This window comes from Dipodomys spectabilis, unplaced genomic scaffold (genome assembly GCF_019054845.1).
Source record: "Dipodomys spectabilis isolate Male_0828 unplaced genomic scaffold, ASM1905484v1 ptg000227l, whole genome shotgun sequence".
NCBI classification, from domain to species: Eukaryota; Metazoa; Chordata; class Mammalia; order Rodentia; family Heteromyidae; genus Dipodomys; species Dipodomys spectabilis.
Window position 1 is genome coordinate 5,860,583 of NW_024870904.1, and position 15,455 is coordinate 5,876,037.

Sequence of the window (15,455 nt, forward strand, 5' to 3'; positions counted from 1 at the left end):
CTAGCATTACAGGTGTGAACCAACCACCAGCGCCTGGTGCTCAGTGAAACTCTTATCTCCAATAAACCAGCAAAAAGCTGGAATGGAGGTGTGGCTCAGGTGGTAGAGCACCAATCTTGAGTGGAAAAGCTTAGGGGCAGCACCCAGGCCCTAAGTTAGAGTCCCAGTACTGGCACCAAAAAGAAAACCTATAATTGTAAAAAAAATAAAAAAAAATTAAACTTCTGTAAATATGCTTTGTTCCTGATACTTATATCCTTCCAGGGTTTGTACTATGAGTGTGTGTGTGCTTATTTTATAGAAATGGATTCTTTTGTAGCTATTCTTTTATGTCTTTTTATATCAGCAGAGATCCTTACTAAAAAGATAATGGATAAATCTAAGTTTAACCAGTTTATTATTGTTGAATATACCTACTTTTCAGTTTTTAAAGTAATGAATAGCACTTAGATATCTTTGTATATATCTCTTGTCTCATTTATATTGTTAAAATGAATATTAAAAGGTAAAGCTTTTGAGTCAAATGGGAGTCTATCCACTCAAAGAGAAAGGCTCTTTATTCCATTTGACCATAGGATGTTGGAAACTCAGCCTAACCTTCTGTGGTCCATGGACTTCATTGCCTACCAGAGAGTATGGACTTATAACTCCATCAGGTTTCTCCTTGGAGTGTGGGGTCTTAGAGGGGTGGTGGTGGTTGTTGTTTTGGGTCTGTCATGGGGCTTGACCTCTGGTGAGCCTGGGCGCTGTCCCTGAGCTCTTCAGCTAAAGGCTAGCACTTTACCACTTGAGCTACAGTGCTACTTCAGTTTACTGGTAGTTAATTGGAGATAAGAGTCTTAGGGACTTTCCTGCCTGGGCTGGCTTTGAACCGTGATCCTCAGATCTCAGCCTCCTGAGTAGCTAGGATTACATCCTAGCCATCAGCGCCCCGCCTGATCTTAGGGTTTTGTATGTCACTTTCCATAGTTCCTTCAGGAAGGAGATGTCAAAATCACTACTGATGTTTGAGCACACATCTTTCCTTTATCCACTATGGCTTCCTCTTCTGAGAACCTGTAGGTTGTTTGATAGGATGAGAATAGTAAGGGTGAGGGAGGACCTGGCTGGAGGTGGTTCTGCTCATAGACTGCAGTCATGTCTTCTTTCCTTTCTTACCACAGAGCATTCTGCTCCAGCCAAGGTGGTAAGGGCTGCGGCTCCCAAGCAACGCAAAGGCAGCAAGGTAAGTGAGGATGACAGCTGGGCAGCCCCTGTAGACTCACTGGGGTGGTACCCTCTTCCTGTGTTAGTGATTGCTGCTGGGCTGCTCGATTTTTCTGAACAGCAGGGAAGGCCCTTTCTGGGTTCTAGTGTGTGGATGGTGCTAATGGACATCCCGGCTCAGTAGAAATGGTCCTTGTGTGAGGGGCTGAAGATGGGAAACAAGATTCCCCTGGGGCCTTCATAGAATGTGCCTTACAGGTTGGTGACTTTGGAGATGCAATCAACTGGCCCACACCTGGAGAGATAGCCCACAAAAGTGTGCAGGTGAGTGTGGGTAGACACGAACTCAGTCAACGTAAACACATTTGCATTTGGAGGCTTCTAGTGCATTTGATCTTAGCTATGTTGTTGTTTTTAAACGGGGGGGGGGGGGGCAATTGGAGACCCTGGGCAACAAAGTGAAACCTATCTCAAAAAATGCGGGTGGAGGGCTGGGAAGGGGGCTCAGTGGTAGAGTGCTTGCCTTGCATGCATGAGGCCTGGGGTTGAATTCCTCAGCACAGTGGCACTGTGGCGCAAGTGGTAGAGCACTAGCCTTGAGTTGAAGAGCTCAGGGACAGTGCTCAGGCCCCGTGACCAAAAAAAAGTGGGGGAGCAGTTATGAATACAATCAGGCAACATTGAAGCAATAGTAAAATGGCTAGGAATTACCCTGTGTTTGTGTCAGGGACTGCCAAGTCCCATCTAGTTATTATCTCTTTTCACCCTGTTAGTGACTCAGAAATGGGTCCTTTTATAACAGTTTTTTCACAGATGAGACTAGCCCTTGCTGGCTCAGTGCAGATTGGAACTTAAATGTGTTGTAGTTCTTCATCAAAGCACTTAGATTTCTGAATGAAATAAAAAGGTGGATATTAGCCTGAGAACAGACCTATAGCTTATACAGCTCTCTTGGACCCCATCAGAGAGGGGCCTGGTCAGTTCTCATTACAGTACTTTTGTTCTGAGCTGGTGGCCTGAATCCTTTGTTCGCTGACTGGCCACTTCATTAGTGAAATCCTTATTTTAGAGATGGTACAGACAGGCCAGGGCCAGCATTTCTTCCATCCCACTGACTGTGAATATAACACAGTAGTAATAATCCTTGTTGTAGAGAGTAACATTGGGCCCCAGGTGTTTGCTGGAGAGACAAGTTTATCTTAGCCTGTGTGATTGTGCTTCCTCTAAGAGAATCACATGGGAAAAGGGAGTTTCTCATCACATGCTGGAACTTTTGTGCCTGTCTTCCTACTTACTACCTCCCTCCCTTCTGTCCCAAGTGGCTTCACACACACACTCCATTTGTCTTCTTGCTGTAGCCACAGACCCACAAACCTCAGCCGACTCGTAAGCTGCCTCCAAAGAAGGACATGAAAGAACAGGAGAAAGGAGAGGGGAGCGATAGTAAGGAGAGCCCCAAAACCAAGTCAGACGAATCAGGAGAGGAAAAGAATGGGGATGAAGACTGCCAGCGAGGTGGACAGAAAAAGAAAGGTGAGTAGGACTTGGGAGAACTGTGAAGTGTCAACTCTGGAGGGCTGCTGGAGGGTTCTTCCAGGAAATGGGTAGCTGGTTGCTGTAGGCCACTGTGGGGGGACAGCATCCGTTCATCAGCTGCTCTTAAAAACAAGGTTTATATTACTCTAGGAGTTTCTAGAAACTTGCCAAAATGATAGGGATACAGGTTTGGCTGCCCCATTATTAAAGATGTGCCATAAATGATTTAAATGAAGTATGCATACTTCTCATAGAATAGCTGGGCTTTATGTAGCAATTCTAATTCCTTTCATCTTGCCTTCAGTGTTGGCCTTTTTAGCATTCAGGATGGCTCCCTATTTCCTGCTCAGGAAGGGTAGCTCTTTTCCTTTTAGGCCCTCCACCTAGATTGGGCCTCACTTTCTCTCTTAAGCAGAGAGAGCTTTAAGAGAACTCTTATGAGCTGGCAAGGTGGCTCAGTGGTAGAGTGCTTGCCTTGCATACATGAGGCCCTGGGTTTGATTCCTCAGCACCACATAAGCAGAAAAAGCCAGAAATGGCACTGTGGCTCAAGTGGTAGAGTGCTTGCCTTGAGCTGAAGAGCTGAGGAACAGCGCCCAGACCCAGAGTTCAGGCCCTATGACCAACCCAAAAAAAAAAACAAAACAAAAAAACTTAGGAGTTTAGAAAGTATTTGTTTTGGGCAGCCATGTGTCTGGCCCCAGAAGGTGATTTTTGACTCGGAAGAAATCAGTATTGAAGTCAACTAGGAATCTCCATCACACCAAGGACCACTGGCCTTTTTTTATTTTAGAGATGAAAAAGGGGGTCCAGTATGAAGGAAAGAAATTTGCCCAGGATCCCCGAACTGGAATTTGTGCCCAAGTCCAGGAAAATAGATTAATTAGGTGGGTTAGGCCGCTCTGAAGCCTTTCTCATGTGCCCATACCATCCCCAGGGAACAAACACAAGTGGGTTCCATTGCAAATAGACATGAAGCCTGAAGTACCCAGAGAGAAATTGGCCTCGCGCCCCACTCGCCCACAGGAGCCGAGACACACATCTGCTAATCGTGGGGAGATGAAAGGTATGTACTGCCCACTGTGGAGGGTCTGAACGTGGGGATACCCTCAGGCCTGACCCAGTGTCCCCTTTCCCTATAGGGTCTGAGCCTGCCACCTACATGCCTGTGTCTGTGGCCCCCCCCACCCCAGCCTGGCAACCAGAGACCAAACCGGAGCCTGCCTGGCACGACCAGGATGAGACATCGAGTGTGAAGAGTGATGGGGCTGGTGGGGCGCGGGCTTCCTTCCGTGGCCGTGGACGGGGGCGTGGTCGTGGACGGGGACGTGGACGGGGTGGCACTCGAAGTACGTGAGGCCCCTTTGGGCTCCGGGATGTCTGAGGGAGTGTGGCAGGGGGTAGTGGGCAGAGGTCTTCTCTCTCTTACAACACCCATTTCTTCCCATAGCCCATTTTGACTACCAGTTTGGCTACCGAAAATTTGATGGTACTGAGGGGCCTCGTACCCCCAAGTACATGAACAACATCACCTACTACTTTGACAATGTCAGTAGTACTGAGCTTTACAGTGTGGACCAGGAGTTACTCAAAGACTACATCAAACGCCAGATGTGAGTATCCAGAAGCTTCCTAAGCATTAATGAGATCTTAAAGGCTGTCCGAAGGCCGTAGCTGGTAGTGGAAGGGCTGTACAGGATCTTTTCATGCTAGCAGTAGTTGTACTCCCTGGTGGCAACTGCCAAAAATCACAGGCAACTTGTCTTAGTTCCAGCTAACTTTTTATAATTTTTGTTGGTGACAGAAATAAAACCATATTTACTTAAATTAGAAACTACCACTAGCACAGAGGGGAAATGACTGGAATCTACTCCTTTCTGTGCTCCAATTGTGATGACAGCATTGTCTGAATGCTAGCAAACATTTACTGAGTCCTCACTATTGGCCACGTTCAGGGTTAAGAGCTTTACAGGCATTATCATGTTTAATCCTGTAGTTTCTAACTGCAGAATTCCTACATGCTGGGTCTTTCGCCCCCATTTTATAGTCAAGCAAACAGGCCCAGTAACTTTCCCAGAGTAGGAAGTAACAAAACAGAGATTTGAGTCCATTTCTTTTCTCATTGCAAAAGCTGTGCTCTAAGTCACTCCAATAACTTTCATAGTTGAAAGGAAGAGCCAAGAAAAAATATATCATTGTAACGCAGAATTGTGTTTTAGAAGAGAAAGTGGTCAACAACATCGGGTCTGGATTTTAAAGGATAAAGGGTTTACACGTCATGCCCAAGGACTGAGCAGAAGTAATTTGACCCAAGTAGGGGAGTAATAAAAGGGATACCATCTTCTGTGTAGTCCTTTGCGGGACTGCAGGTGAAAGGCCATGAGATTGCTGGGGTAGATAGCTGACAAAGAAAGCATCAACGGCCCCTCAGTGACACCTCTTCTCCCCTTCACATAGTGAATACTACTTCAGCGTGGACAATTTAGAGCGAGACTTCTTCCTGAGACGGAAAATGGATGCTGATGGTTTCCTTCCCATCACTCTTATTGCTTCCTTCCACCGTGTGCAGGCCCTAACCACTGACATTTCACTCATCTTTGCGGTATGTCTCACTCCTTGGGACTAGGGTACAAGGGAAAAAAAGAAAGGGTCCTTAATTACGGGGCTGGAGCTTTCCTCTAAGCAGAAACACCAGAAAAGTCTCCCTCCTAATTAACCGGTTAACTCACCAAGGTTTAGCTATAAATCTTCATTCCCGCCTTCCTTCTCTCTCTTATTACAGAAAGTGTCATTTACAAAAGTAGAATGATATAATGAACCCATGACCAGCTTCAGCAAGTATCAACTTAAAGCGAGTTTTATTCTATTCCCTCCTCCATTCCTTTGATACTACTTTGCAGATTATCCTAATAGCCTGGCATTTCATCCACCACAATACCATTATCAACCTAAAAATACTAACAGTTCCTTAATATCACCAAATTTCCGGTTTGTTTCAAATTCACTCCAAAAATCTTTTTAAAATTAAAAAAAAAAAAAAAACAGTTTGTGAAGATCAGGACCCAAATAGAATGTGTTCATTCATTACTTGTTTTTATTTTTTGTCTGTACTGGGGTTTGAACTCAGATAAAGCTCACATGATGTCTTAAGTTTCTCTCTCTTTCTCCTTGTGATTTATTACATAAGTAAATTGGGTTGTATATCCTGTACAGGACTGCATTCCTCACAGGACAGAAATGTCATTTAACATGTTCATTTATAATTCTACTTTTGATGAGTTAATTGGTGATCTAGAGGCATGATCAGATTCAAGTTTCAGAGTCTCTCCCTGGCACCAGGGAGATTACAAGCCAGCTCTAGCAGAAAATTTCAGGAGACTCTTATCTCCAGTTAATCAGCAAAAAGCTATAAGTGAACTGTAACGCTCTGTACATTACCTTTATGATAACAATAAAACAATTATTTTTTAAAAGCCATAGTGTAGGTGTGGCTCAAGTGTTAAGTCTTGAGTAAAGAAGCTGAGTGAGAATATGAGCTCCTGAGTTCAAGCCCCAGTACCAACACACACAAAAATAAAATATGATATAAAATGTTGGATTTGTTTTTGTTTAAGAAAAAAAAAAGTGGGACTGGGAATGTGGCTTAGTGGTAGAGTGCTTGCCTAGCATGCATGAAGGCCTGAGTTCGATTCCCCAGTACCACATAAACAGAAAAGGCCGAAAGTGGCACTATGGCTCAAATGGTAGAGTGCTGGCCTTGAACAAAAGAAGTTCAGGGACAGTACCTAGGCCCTGAGTTCAAGTCCCAGCACTGGCAGAAAAGCTGGGGGGGGCGGGGGGAGACTGAGATCTCAGGGTCACAGTTTGAAGCTTTCCCAGGTAGACAAATTTCTGAGATTAATTCTTACCTTCAGTTAACCAGCAAAATGCCAGATTGGAGGTAGGGTTCGTGTGGTAGAGTTCAAACTTGAGCAAGTAAAGCTGAGCAAGAACTCAAGGCTCTTAAGTTCAGGCCCCAGTTTTGACACCTAAAAACAAAGCAGCTGTTTGACTCTGACATCAATATAATGTTGGGGGGAAAGACAGTAGTTTCAGAGTTCTGTGATAAAACGGTATTTCAAGAGCCAGCAGAAGTGATAGAATAACATCTCCTCAGCTAACATAGGAGCCTGTGAGCATGAAACAACATTCGTAGAACTTGAGGGCAAAACTAGAGAAAAATTAGACACTGACAAGAAAAAAGCAAGCTTTGAAATTGTCGAGCCTAAAAAAAGATTAAGAACAAGTCGTGAAAACTAAGTTGCTTACCAGATGAAGATGACCAGATAAAACAGAAAACAGGCCGGGCGCTGGTGGCTCATGCCTGAAATCCTAGCTACTAAGGAGGCTGAAAATCTGAGGATCACGGTTCAAAGCCAGCCCAGGCAGGAAAGTCCATAAGACTTATATCCAATAAACCACCAGAAAACCAGAAGTGGCACTGTGGCTCAAGTGGTAAAATGCTCGCCTTGAGTTGAAAAGCTGAGGGACATCGCCCAGGTGCAGAGTTCAAGCTCCACAACCAACCAACAAAAATGAGAAAACAGAGAACTTTAATGAAGAAATGGACTTAATTAATGCAAATGCTATGATGTTTCTTAAAAGGAACTGTATAGCTAGGCAGTTGACCACCAGTGGAGTTAAATTATTTATACCATTCAAGCAGTTTTTTTGTATGTGTGCTGGTACTGGGGCTTGAACTCAGGACCTCATGCTCTTACGAGGCTTTTTCATTAAAGGCTAATGCTTGAGCAAACCTCCACTTAACAGCTTTTCTGTGGTTAATAAGAGTCTTGTATACTTCTGCCCCAAGCCAGCTTCAAACATGATCCTCACATCTCAGCCTCTTGAGTAGTAGCTTGCATTATAGGTGTGTACTACCACACCTGGCTCTACAGACATTTTATAAGCCATTTTGGGGAATTCCATGATGCTATGCATCATTTTTATTAGACTATGTAGCTTGTTTTCCTTTTGGCAAGCAAGTTTCATTATACAGTAAAACTGGAAGAAATTTTGTACTTCTAGAATTTATAATAAGCTTAGTGTAATTTTTCCTCTTCAGTTCTTATCAGGCCCCTTTCCTCTACTTTTTTTTGTATATGTAGTATCCAATAAGTATTCAGTAAATAAACAGTTTTTTTTTTAAGGTTTGCTGGGATATGTGTAGCACAAGTAGTAGAGCACTTGAGACCTTGGATTCACTCTCTATAAAAAGAAAAAAAAAGTTTTATCTGATAATGATGTGCTACATAGTTATTTCATGTTCTCTCTCTCATAAGCTACTATTTATTATTTTTGCTTATTTGGGGGGGAAGGTGTCCGGTCATGGGGCCTGAACTCTGGGCCTGGGCGCTGTCCCTCAACTCTTCAGCTCAAGGCTAGCGCTCTACCACTTGAGCCACAACGCCACTTCCGGCTTCTTTCTTTTTGCTTATGTGGTGCTGAGGAATAGAACCCAGGGCCTCATGCATGCAAGGCAAGCGCTCTACCACTGAGTCACCTTCCCAGCCCCATGCTTATGTTTTATTAGGGGCTGAAAACCAGTGAATTTTTTGGTTGGTTCGTTGGTAGGTTGGTTGTTTTTTGTTTTGTTTTGTTTTGGAGGTTTTTGGCTTTAAGAGCCTGAACTTTAAGTCCCTGAACTTTTTTTGCTGAAGGCTTAGGCTTCACTATTTGAATCACATCTCTTATTTCTGGCTTTTTGGTGGCTAATTAGAGAGTCTGAAAGAAGTCCAGGTCTGTCTTTGAACCATAATGTTAAGGTCTCAGCCTCCTGAGTAGCTAGGATTATAGGTATGAACCATGCTGCTTGGCTGCCAGAAATTCCTAATGGCATGAACATAATTATTCATATGTCTTATTTTACATATTTATTATGCAAGTAACACGTTTTATTCATATAAAAATACTGCCTCTGAAAAGTTTTTGTTTTCAACTTAGATGACTAATTTCAAGGTATTTGAAATCATTTGTTTAGTTATGCCTCTAAGTTGATGTGTTTTTTTTGTTGTTGGGTCTTTTTTTTTTTTGTGGGTTGTGGGGCTTGAACTCTGGGCTTAGGCGATATCCCACAGCTCTTCAGCTCAAGGCGAGCTCTCTACTGTTTTAAGTCACAGCACCCCTTCAGTGTTTTCGTGGTTTGGAGATAGGAGTCTCATGGTCTTTCTTGCCCGAGCTGGCTTTTGAACCACGATCCTCAGATCTTAGCCTCCTGAGTAGCTAGAATTACATACATGAGCCACCAGCACCCACTTGATGTATTTTTTATTGTGATGTAGAGAGGTTACAGTTACATAAGTCAGGTAATGAGTACATTTCTTTCTTTCTTTTTTTTCTCCTTCCGGTCATGGGCCTGAACTCTGGGCCTTGGTGCTGTCCCTCAGCTCTTCAATTCAAGGCTAGCACTCTACCACTTGAGCCACAGCACCACTTACAGCTTTTTCTGCTTATGTGGTGCTGAGGAATCGAACCCAGGGCCTCATGCATACAAAACAAGCACTCTACCACCGATCCACCTTCCCAGCCCCAGGAGTACATTTCTTTTTTAAGTGACACTTCATTTTCTCCCAGTGATTTCATTTTGTGCTCGAGTTTTAGGAATTGAATGTGTTGACTCCCTCCATAACTTTCTAGTTTGTTTTTAATTTATCTAAAACAGTAGTTTCAGAGTCAAAATATACAAATATAAATCTAACTTGAAATTCTGTTGTTTTCACTTTTTCCTCTTATGTAGGAGATAACCTTTTCTGGATTCTTCCATTAAAAACAAAATTAAGCCAGGCCCCAGTGGCTCACACCTGTAATCCTAGCCACTCAGGAGGCTGAGATCTGAGGATCAGGGTTCAAAGTCAGCCCAGGCAAGAAGGTCCATAGACTTATCTCCAATTAGCCACTAGAAAATTGTAAATGGGACTGTGGCTCAAGTGGTAGAGGGCTAGCCTTGAGTAAAAGGAGCCTCAAAAAGTGCCCAGGTCCTGAGTTCAAGCCAGCCGACCAAAACAAAAAAATAGGCTAAATCCTGCACATACTTTAGTAATGCAGAATTTTGGGAGACAGGTGGATCACAAGGTCAAGGTCAGTCTGATTCACACATACATTGGCTTACATATATGGTTTACGTCTTGGCTTACATTTTGAGAGCCTGCTTCAATACAATAAGAAAATACTTTTTTTTTTGGCTGTGAGGCCTAAACTCTGCACTGCACTCTGGGCCTGGGTGCTGTCCCTCAGCTCTTCAGCTCAAGGCTAGCACTCTACCATTTGAGCCACAGCGCCACTTGCTGCTTTTTCTGCGTATATGGTGCTGAGGAATTGAACCCAGGCAAGGCATGCAAGGCAAGCACTCTACCACTGAGCCACCTTCCCAGCCCCAAGAAAATATTTTTTAAAAGAAAAAATAGAAGCAAATGCCTGTCCGTACGTTTGTATCCTTCCCCTTTCTTTGATAAGTAACATACCACACATAAATTCTTCAGTTCTTTTTTCAGGGAGAGGAAGGTCGTTTTGGGGCTTGCACTCAAGACTTGGCTCTCATTTGCAAACACCCCTCCCCCATGGCTGGCTTACCTCTTGAGTTTCATATTTTGCTGATTAACTGGAGACAGGCTCTTCTGTCCCAACGGGCTTTGAACCTTAATCCTCAGAATTTAGCCTCCTGAGTAGGATTACAGGTATGAACCACTGGCACCCAATTTGAGTTCTTTTTTATTTTCACTTTATGTATCTGGGAAGTAACTGCAAAGTGGTTAAAAATAGGAACATATACCCAGATCCTATTTATAATTGTGTGGTACACTACTTTGTAGGGTTTTTAAACTGTTGCCCACTAGACATTTTAATTGTTTCAAGTCTTTTATTAATACATCAGCAGTTAGCTTTTCATATTTTTGCCAGTGTATTTTTGGTACAGGTTTTCAGAAGCAGAAATGGCTAAATAAAAGTGAATGCATATGTAATTTTGTTAGACATTGCCCAATTTCCTTTGTAGAGGTTTTGCCTTTGCATTCTCAACAACAGTACATGTTGAAATTTTCCTTTCCTTCATTCACTTAAAAGATTTCAAAATTTTTTTTAATTTACCCATATTCTCAGATAACAACCATAAATAGTTTACCTTAAAATCCAAATACAAAAGGGATTTAATACATACTGATCTATGCTTGCTTTTTCTTTTTTTGGGTTGGTCATAAGGTGTGAACTTAGGGCTTGGCACTGTCCCTGAGCTCTTTTGTTCAAGGCTAATGCTCTACCACTTGGAGCTTTAATTCTACTTTTGGTTTTTGAGTGGTTAATTGGAGATCAGAGTCTCATGGGGACCTTTCTGCCCAAGCTGGCTTCAAACCGTGATCCTTAGATCTCAGCCACCTGAGTAGCTAGGATACAGACATGAACCATTGGTGCCCTAAAAACTTTTTTTTTTCTTTTTTAAATGTCTGATCCACCATTAAATGAATGAACCATTATTTAAGTTGCCAATGTGATGACAAGATAGATTGTTTTCAGGATTTTTTTTTTTTCCTTGTTACAGTGTTTCTATATATGGCCTTTAAGTCCAAATCTTACTGTTACTATTTCCTCTTTGTACAAGTATTCCTTGGCTTAATGGAAGTAGAATTACAGGGTTAATGGGTAGTTTGGTTTTGGTGTTTGTACCCTAGTACAAGTTTAGACATCTCACATGTGTGCCTGTCTGTGGAGGAAGGTGCCAAATACTAAATAGGACTACTGTCCCTGGACTATTAGCCAAGCTCTTAGGGACCCAGTTGTTCATCTTTTTGAAGATCTTAGTCTTTCTTCTTCATCTTCTGTCCTTCATCCTCCCCCACAGGCCCTAAAGGACAGCAAGGTGGTGGAGATTGTTGATGAGAAAGTCCGTAGGAGGGAAGAGCCTGAGAAGTGGCCTCTGCCTGGTCCTCCAATCGTAGATTATTCACAGACTGATTTCTCTCAGCTTCTCAACTGCCCTGAGTTTGTTCCCCGCCAGCACTACCAAAAGGAAACAGGTAGGTACCCTTCCAGCATCTAGATGCTCCTTTCTTTTTTGGGTCCAGTCATGGGGCCTGAACTCTGGGCCTGGGCGCTGTCCCTTAGTTCTTCAGCTCAAGGCTGTACTCTACCACTTGAGCCATAGCGCCACTTCCGGCTTTTTTCTTTTTGCTTATGTGGTGCTGGGGAATCGAACCCAGGGCCTCCGGCATGCAAGGCAAGTGCTCTACCACTGAGCCACCTTCCCAGCCCCCTAGATGCTCCTTTCTTGTCCTCATCCTCTGGAAAACATCTTCAGTACTGGTCTGATGATGAAAACTGGAGAGATGAGGATCTTATCTTCCCACCCTTCAGAGTCAGCTCCTGGCTCTCCCCGTGCTGTCACCCCGGTGCCAACCAAAACAGAGGAGGTCAGCAACCTGAAGACGCTACCCAAGGGCTTGTCTGCTAGCTTGCCTGACCTGGATTCTGAGAACTGGATTGAAGTGAAGAAAAGGCCTCGACCTTCTCCAGCACGACCCAGGGTGAGTGAGGAACTACCTTGGATTTGAGGGCCCTAGACTGGGATGCTTGGAAAAGGGATTACAAAAAGAAATATGAACCCAAGTGATTCAGGGTTCTAATGTGAGATGACCAGGAGCAACTACAGGATAGTTAGCTTGGCCTGTTTCCACTGGGGGGTTAGGGAGACTTTTCCTCAGGATGCTGGGCTCTGCTAAGTTCCTGAGTGGCTGTTCCATAGGAAGAAGTCATGAAGCAATGGCCCAGGTTTCTTGAGTCTTAGCTTGTGTTTTTGCTTCATCTCATTCCCTGAGTCTGCATTTCCAGAGAGAGCCTTTTTCCTGAACTTGTTCTCAATATCCTGTAAGTCCCTCATCCCTTTAGTAGAAGCAGAGGAGAGGGAACAGATGTGGTAAATGCACTGATTGAGTCTAGACTAGAACACAGGTTTACAGATCTGATGGCTTAGTGACCTTGGAAAGTTTGTTGAGTACTTCAGGACCTCATTTTTCCCTGATTTAAAATGGGAAAGCATGGTCAAACTACTCTAGCATTAGTAAAGCAATGTATATATGTAGTACAGATGGAACTTACTGTAGGTGAAGTATTTCAATCTCAACCTACAAATACTGCCTCTAGCACTGAACTTATCTTCCCCTGTCTCCTTTGCTTTGGAAACCTTGGGTCTGGAGCTTGTGAGGTGATTCAGAGATGACCTTAGATTTTGAATCTACAAAACCCTTAGCTTCCTCATGCATTTTACCTTGACTGGTTCTATTGTCTCCTTCCTTGTCTCTGTCAGCTGATCCCCAGAACTCCTCTGTTCTGACTTTAAAAAGTGTTGTATCTTCCCAAATAGGAATAATGGGTATAAAGACAGTAAATGGACAAGGATCCTATAAAGCATTCAGACTACAAAGGCTTTGGAAAGATGAGAGAGCCAGATTTATTAGTCTCTCCCTCGTCCCTCCTGCTCAGTCCTAGAATTGCAATCATCAGAGCCACTACTCCTGCTTGGTTGGCTTATCTTGAGCTTAAAAGAGAAGAGTTGGGGTTTATGTGGGAAGGTCTTTGCATAGCAAGGAATTGCCTTGGAGGCATATGAGGTAGACAAATGCTTCTCCCTCAGTGTCAGATAAATTCAGTCTTATAGACCTTCTGAAATGTTTTCTTCTATCACCTGGGAGCAGTTTGACATTCCTTGCTAAAAGCATCCTGTTTTCTTTTGCCTGTGTGCATACTATCCTTTCTACCTGGCACTCTCTGTCCCTGTCTTCATCCACCTTACTTGTGTTGATCCTTTCATAGCTAGAATTTAGGAAGTCATGCCCACATCAGGTGGGTAAGCATCCTCTGTATTCCAATGAACTATTTCTAGTCTCTGCCATATTACATTGCAGTTGGCTGACTGGTAGACTTTTAATCCTACTAAAGTGGAGGAACTTTAATCTTAATTTATTCTGCCCTTTTAAGGGCCTGGTACTATTGAGTCCTTGCTCATCCATCAGCTCATTGAAGATTTGCTGTTGCTAGGTCCCAACACAGGTACTAAATACATCATAAAACCAGATGGATAAATGGAAAAATCAACCTGTTGAACTTCTGGTTTGTGCTCACTTCTGAGATACACCAAGTGAGGTAGAAGCGTAAATGACAACATAGTTGTTTGTGAATGGTTCTGTGAGCTGTGTGTGAAGGAACTGGGCTCTGCCCATTAAGACATTCTCTCTCCCTAAAGCCAACTCCCGGGAGGGAACAATAACCTGTTAGTGTTAACTTTCTCTCATGACAAAACTAGAACCTGATTCAAAGACCCCCCTAGTCATTCTGTCTTTGGTCTGTCCTATTTCAGAAGTCAGAGGAGCCCAGACTCGCCCACCCAACCTCTTTGCCTCAGCAGCTTCTCTCCCAGCAGCTGATGGCTAAGGACCAGGATGAGCAAGAAGAACTCGATTTCCTATTCGATGAAGAGATGGAACAGATGGATGGACGAAAGAATACCTTCACTGCCTGGTCTGATGAGGACTCTGACTATGAGATTGATGACCGGGATGTCAACAAGATCCTCATTGTTACCCAGACACCACCATACATGCGCCGGCACCCTGGTGGGGACCGCACAGGCAACCATACCTCTCGGGCCAAGATGAGTGCTGAGCTGGCCAAAGTCATTAATGATGGGCTCTTCTACTATGAGCAGGACCTGTGGACTGAGAAGTTTGAACCTGAGTATTCCCAGATTAAGGTGAGGCTCAACTGTAGCAGTGAATATGCAGCCTGGGATACCAATAATAGACGGAGAAAAGGAAGACCCTCTCCAGTCCAAAGCCTATATGCTCACTTGTGAGAGGAAGATGGTGGTTTACACCTTCTTGGGCCATTAATGCAACAATAGATACATGAACCCTATTGAATTGCATAGAGGAGGATTTATTGTCCTGGACATCAGTATTTTATTTAAAGTTGGCTAGACACTGATGGAGAATAAAATGAGACTGTCATAATTAGATAGTATAAACATTTCAAAGCCTATATTTTATGTTGAGTGTATAAAATATTTAAAAAAAAAAAATAGATCTTTTGGAAGTGGCGCTGTAGCTCAAGTGGTAGAGCGCTCGCCTTGAGCTGAAGAGCTGAGGGACAGCGCCCAGGCCCAGAGTTCAAGCCCCACGACCAACAAAAAAAAAAAAAAAATAGATCTTTTGAAAAGAAGACATCTTGTTGTCGGGTGCCAGTGACTCATTCCTATAATCCTAGCTACTTGGGAGGTTGAGGTTGGGAGCATCATGGTTTGAGGCCAGCCTGGCCATATACATTGACAATCTTTCTTAATCTCTCCTCGATGACAAAAGCACAGCACCACACTCAGCTACAATGGGAAGGTGGATCTCAGTCTAGGTGTTCTCTTACCTCAAAAATAAGTCAATTTTTGCACCGAGCATGTTTGGTGGAAGTTGAGTGTCTATGCACTGAGTAGTAACTGTTTGGTGGAGGAGAGAGACTTGCCTGGCCACTGTGACAAGGTGGTGGCAGGAAGGCACATAAGGAGCCGTTGGAATGACTAGGAAAGAGCCTGTGCTAACTCCAGCACTTTTGCCAGCCTGAGCTCAGTCTTATGTGCTGGCCTCCTTTGTTTAGCATTCTTGTGTCTGGGTAACTATGGTCAAGTGGCCACAGGCACCTGA

At 43.5% G+C, this 15,455-nt stretch overlaps 1 protein-coding gene across 2 annotated transcripts in view; it reads left to right on the forward strand.

The window, feature by feature from the left end:
- Positions 1 to 15,455, forward strand: part of Larp1 (La ribonucleoprotein 1, translational regulator) — a 104,123-nt gene that overhangs the window by 71,306 nt on the left and 17,362 nt on the right. For both annotated transcript variants that reach the window (XM_042697612.1, XM_042697611.1), the window contains exons 2-11: positions 1,164 to 1,225; positions 1,465 to 1,530; positions 2,565 to 2,739; positions 3,680 to 3,808; positions 3,885 to 4,091; positions 4,193 to 4,355; positions 5,200 to 5,344; positions 11,612 to 11,786; positions 12,124 to 12,293; positions 14,123 to 14,515. In XM_042697612.1, the coding sequence (XP_042553546.1) occupies positions 2,616 to 2,739; positions 3,680 to 3,808; positions 3,885 to 4,091; positions 4,193 to 4,355; positions 5,200 to 5,344; positions 11,612 to 11,786; positions 12,124 to 12,293; positions 14,123 to 14,515 (1,506 nt within the window). In that variant the 5' untranslated portion in view covers positions 1,164 to 1,225; positions 1,465 to 1,530; positions 2,565 to 2,615. The remainder of the gene's footprint in view (positions 1 to 1,163; positions 1,226 to 1,464; positions 1,531 to 2,564; positions 2,740 to 3,679; positions 3,809 to 3,884; positions 4,092 to 4,192; positions 4,356 to 5,199; positions 5,345 to 11,611; positions 11,787 to 12,123; positions 12,294 to 14,122; positions 14,516 to 15,455) is intronic.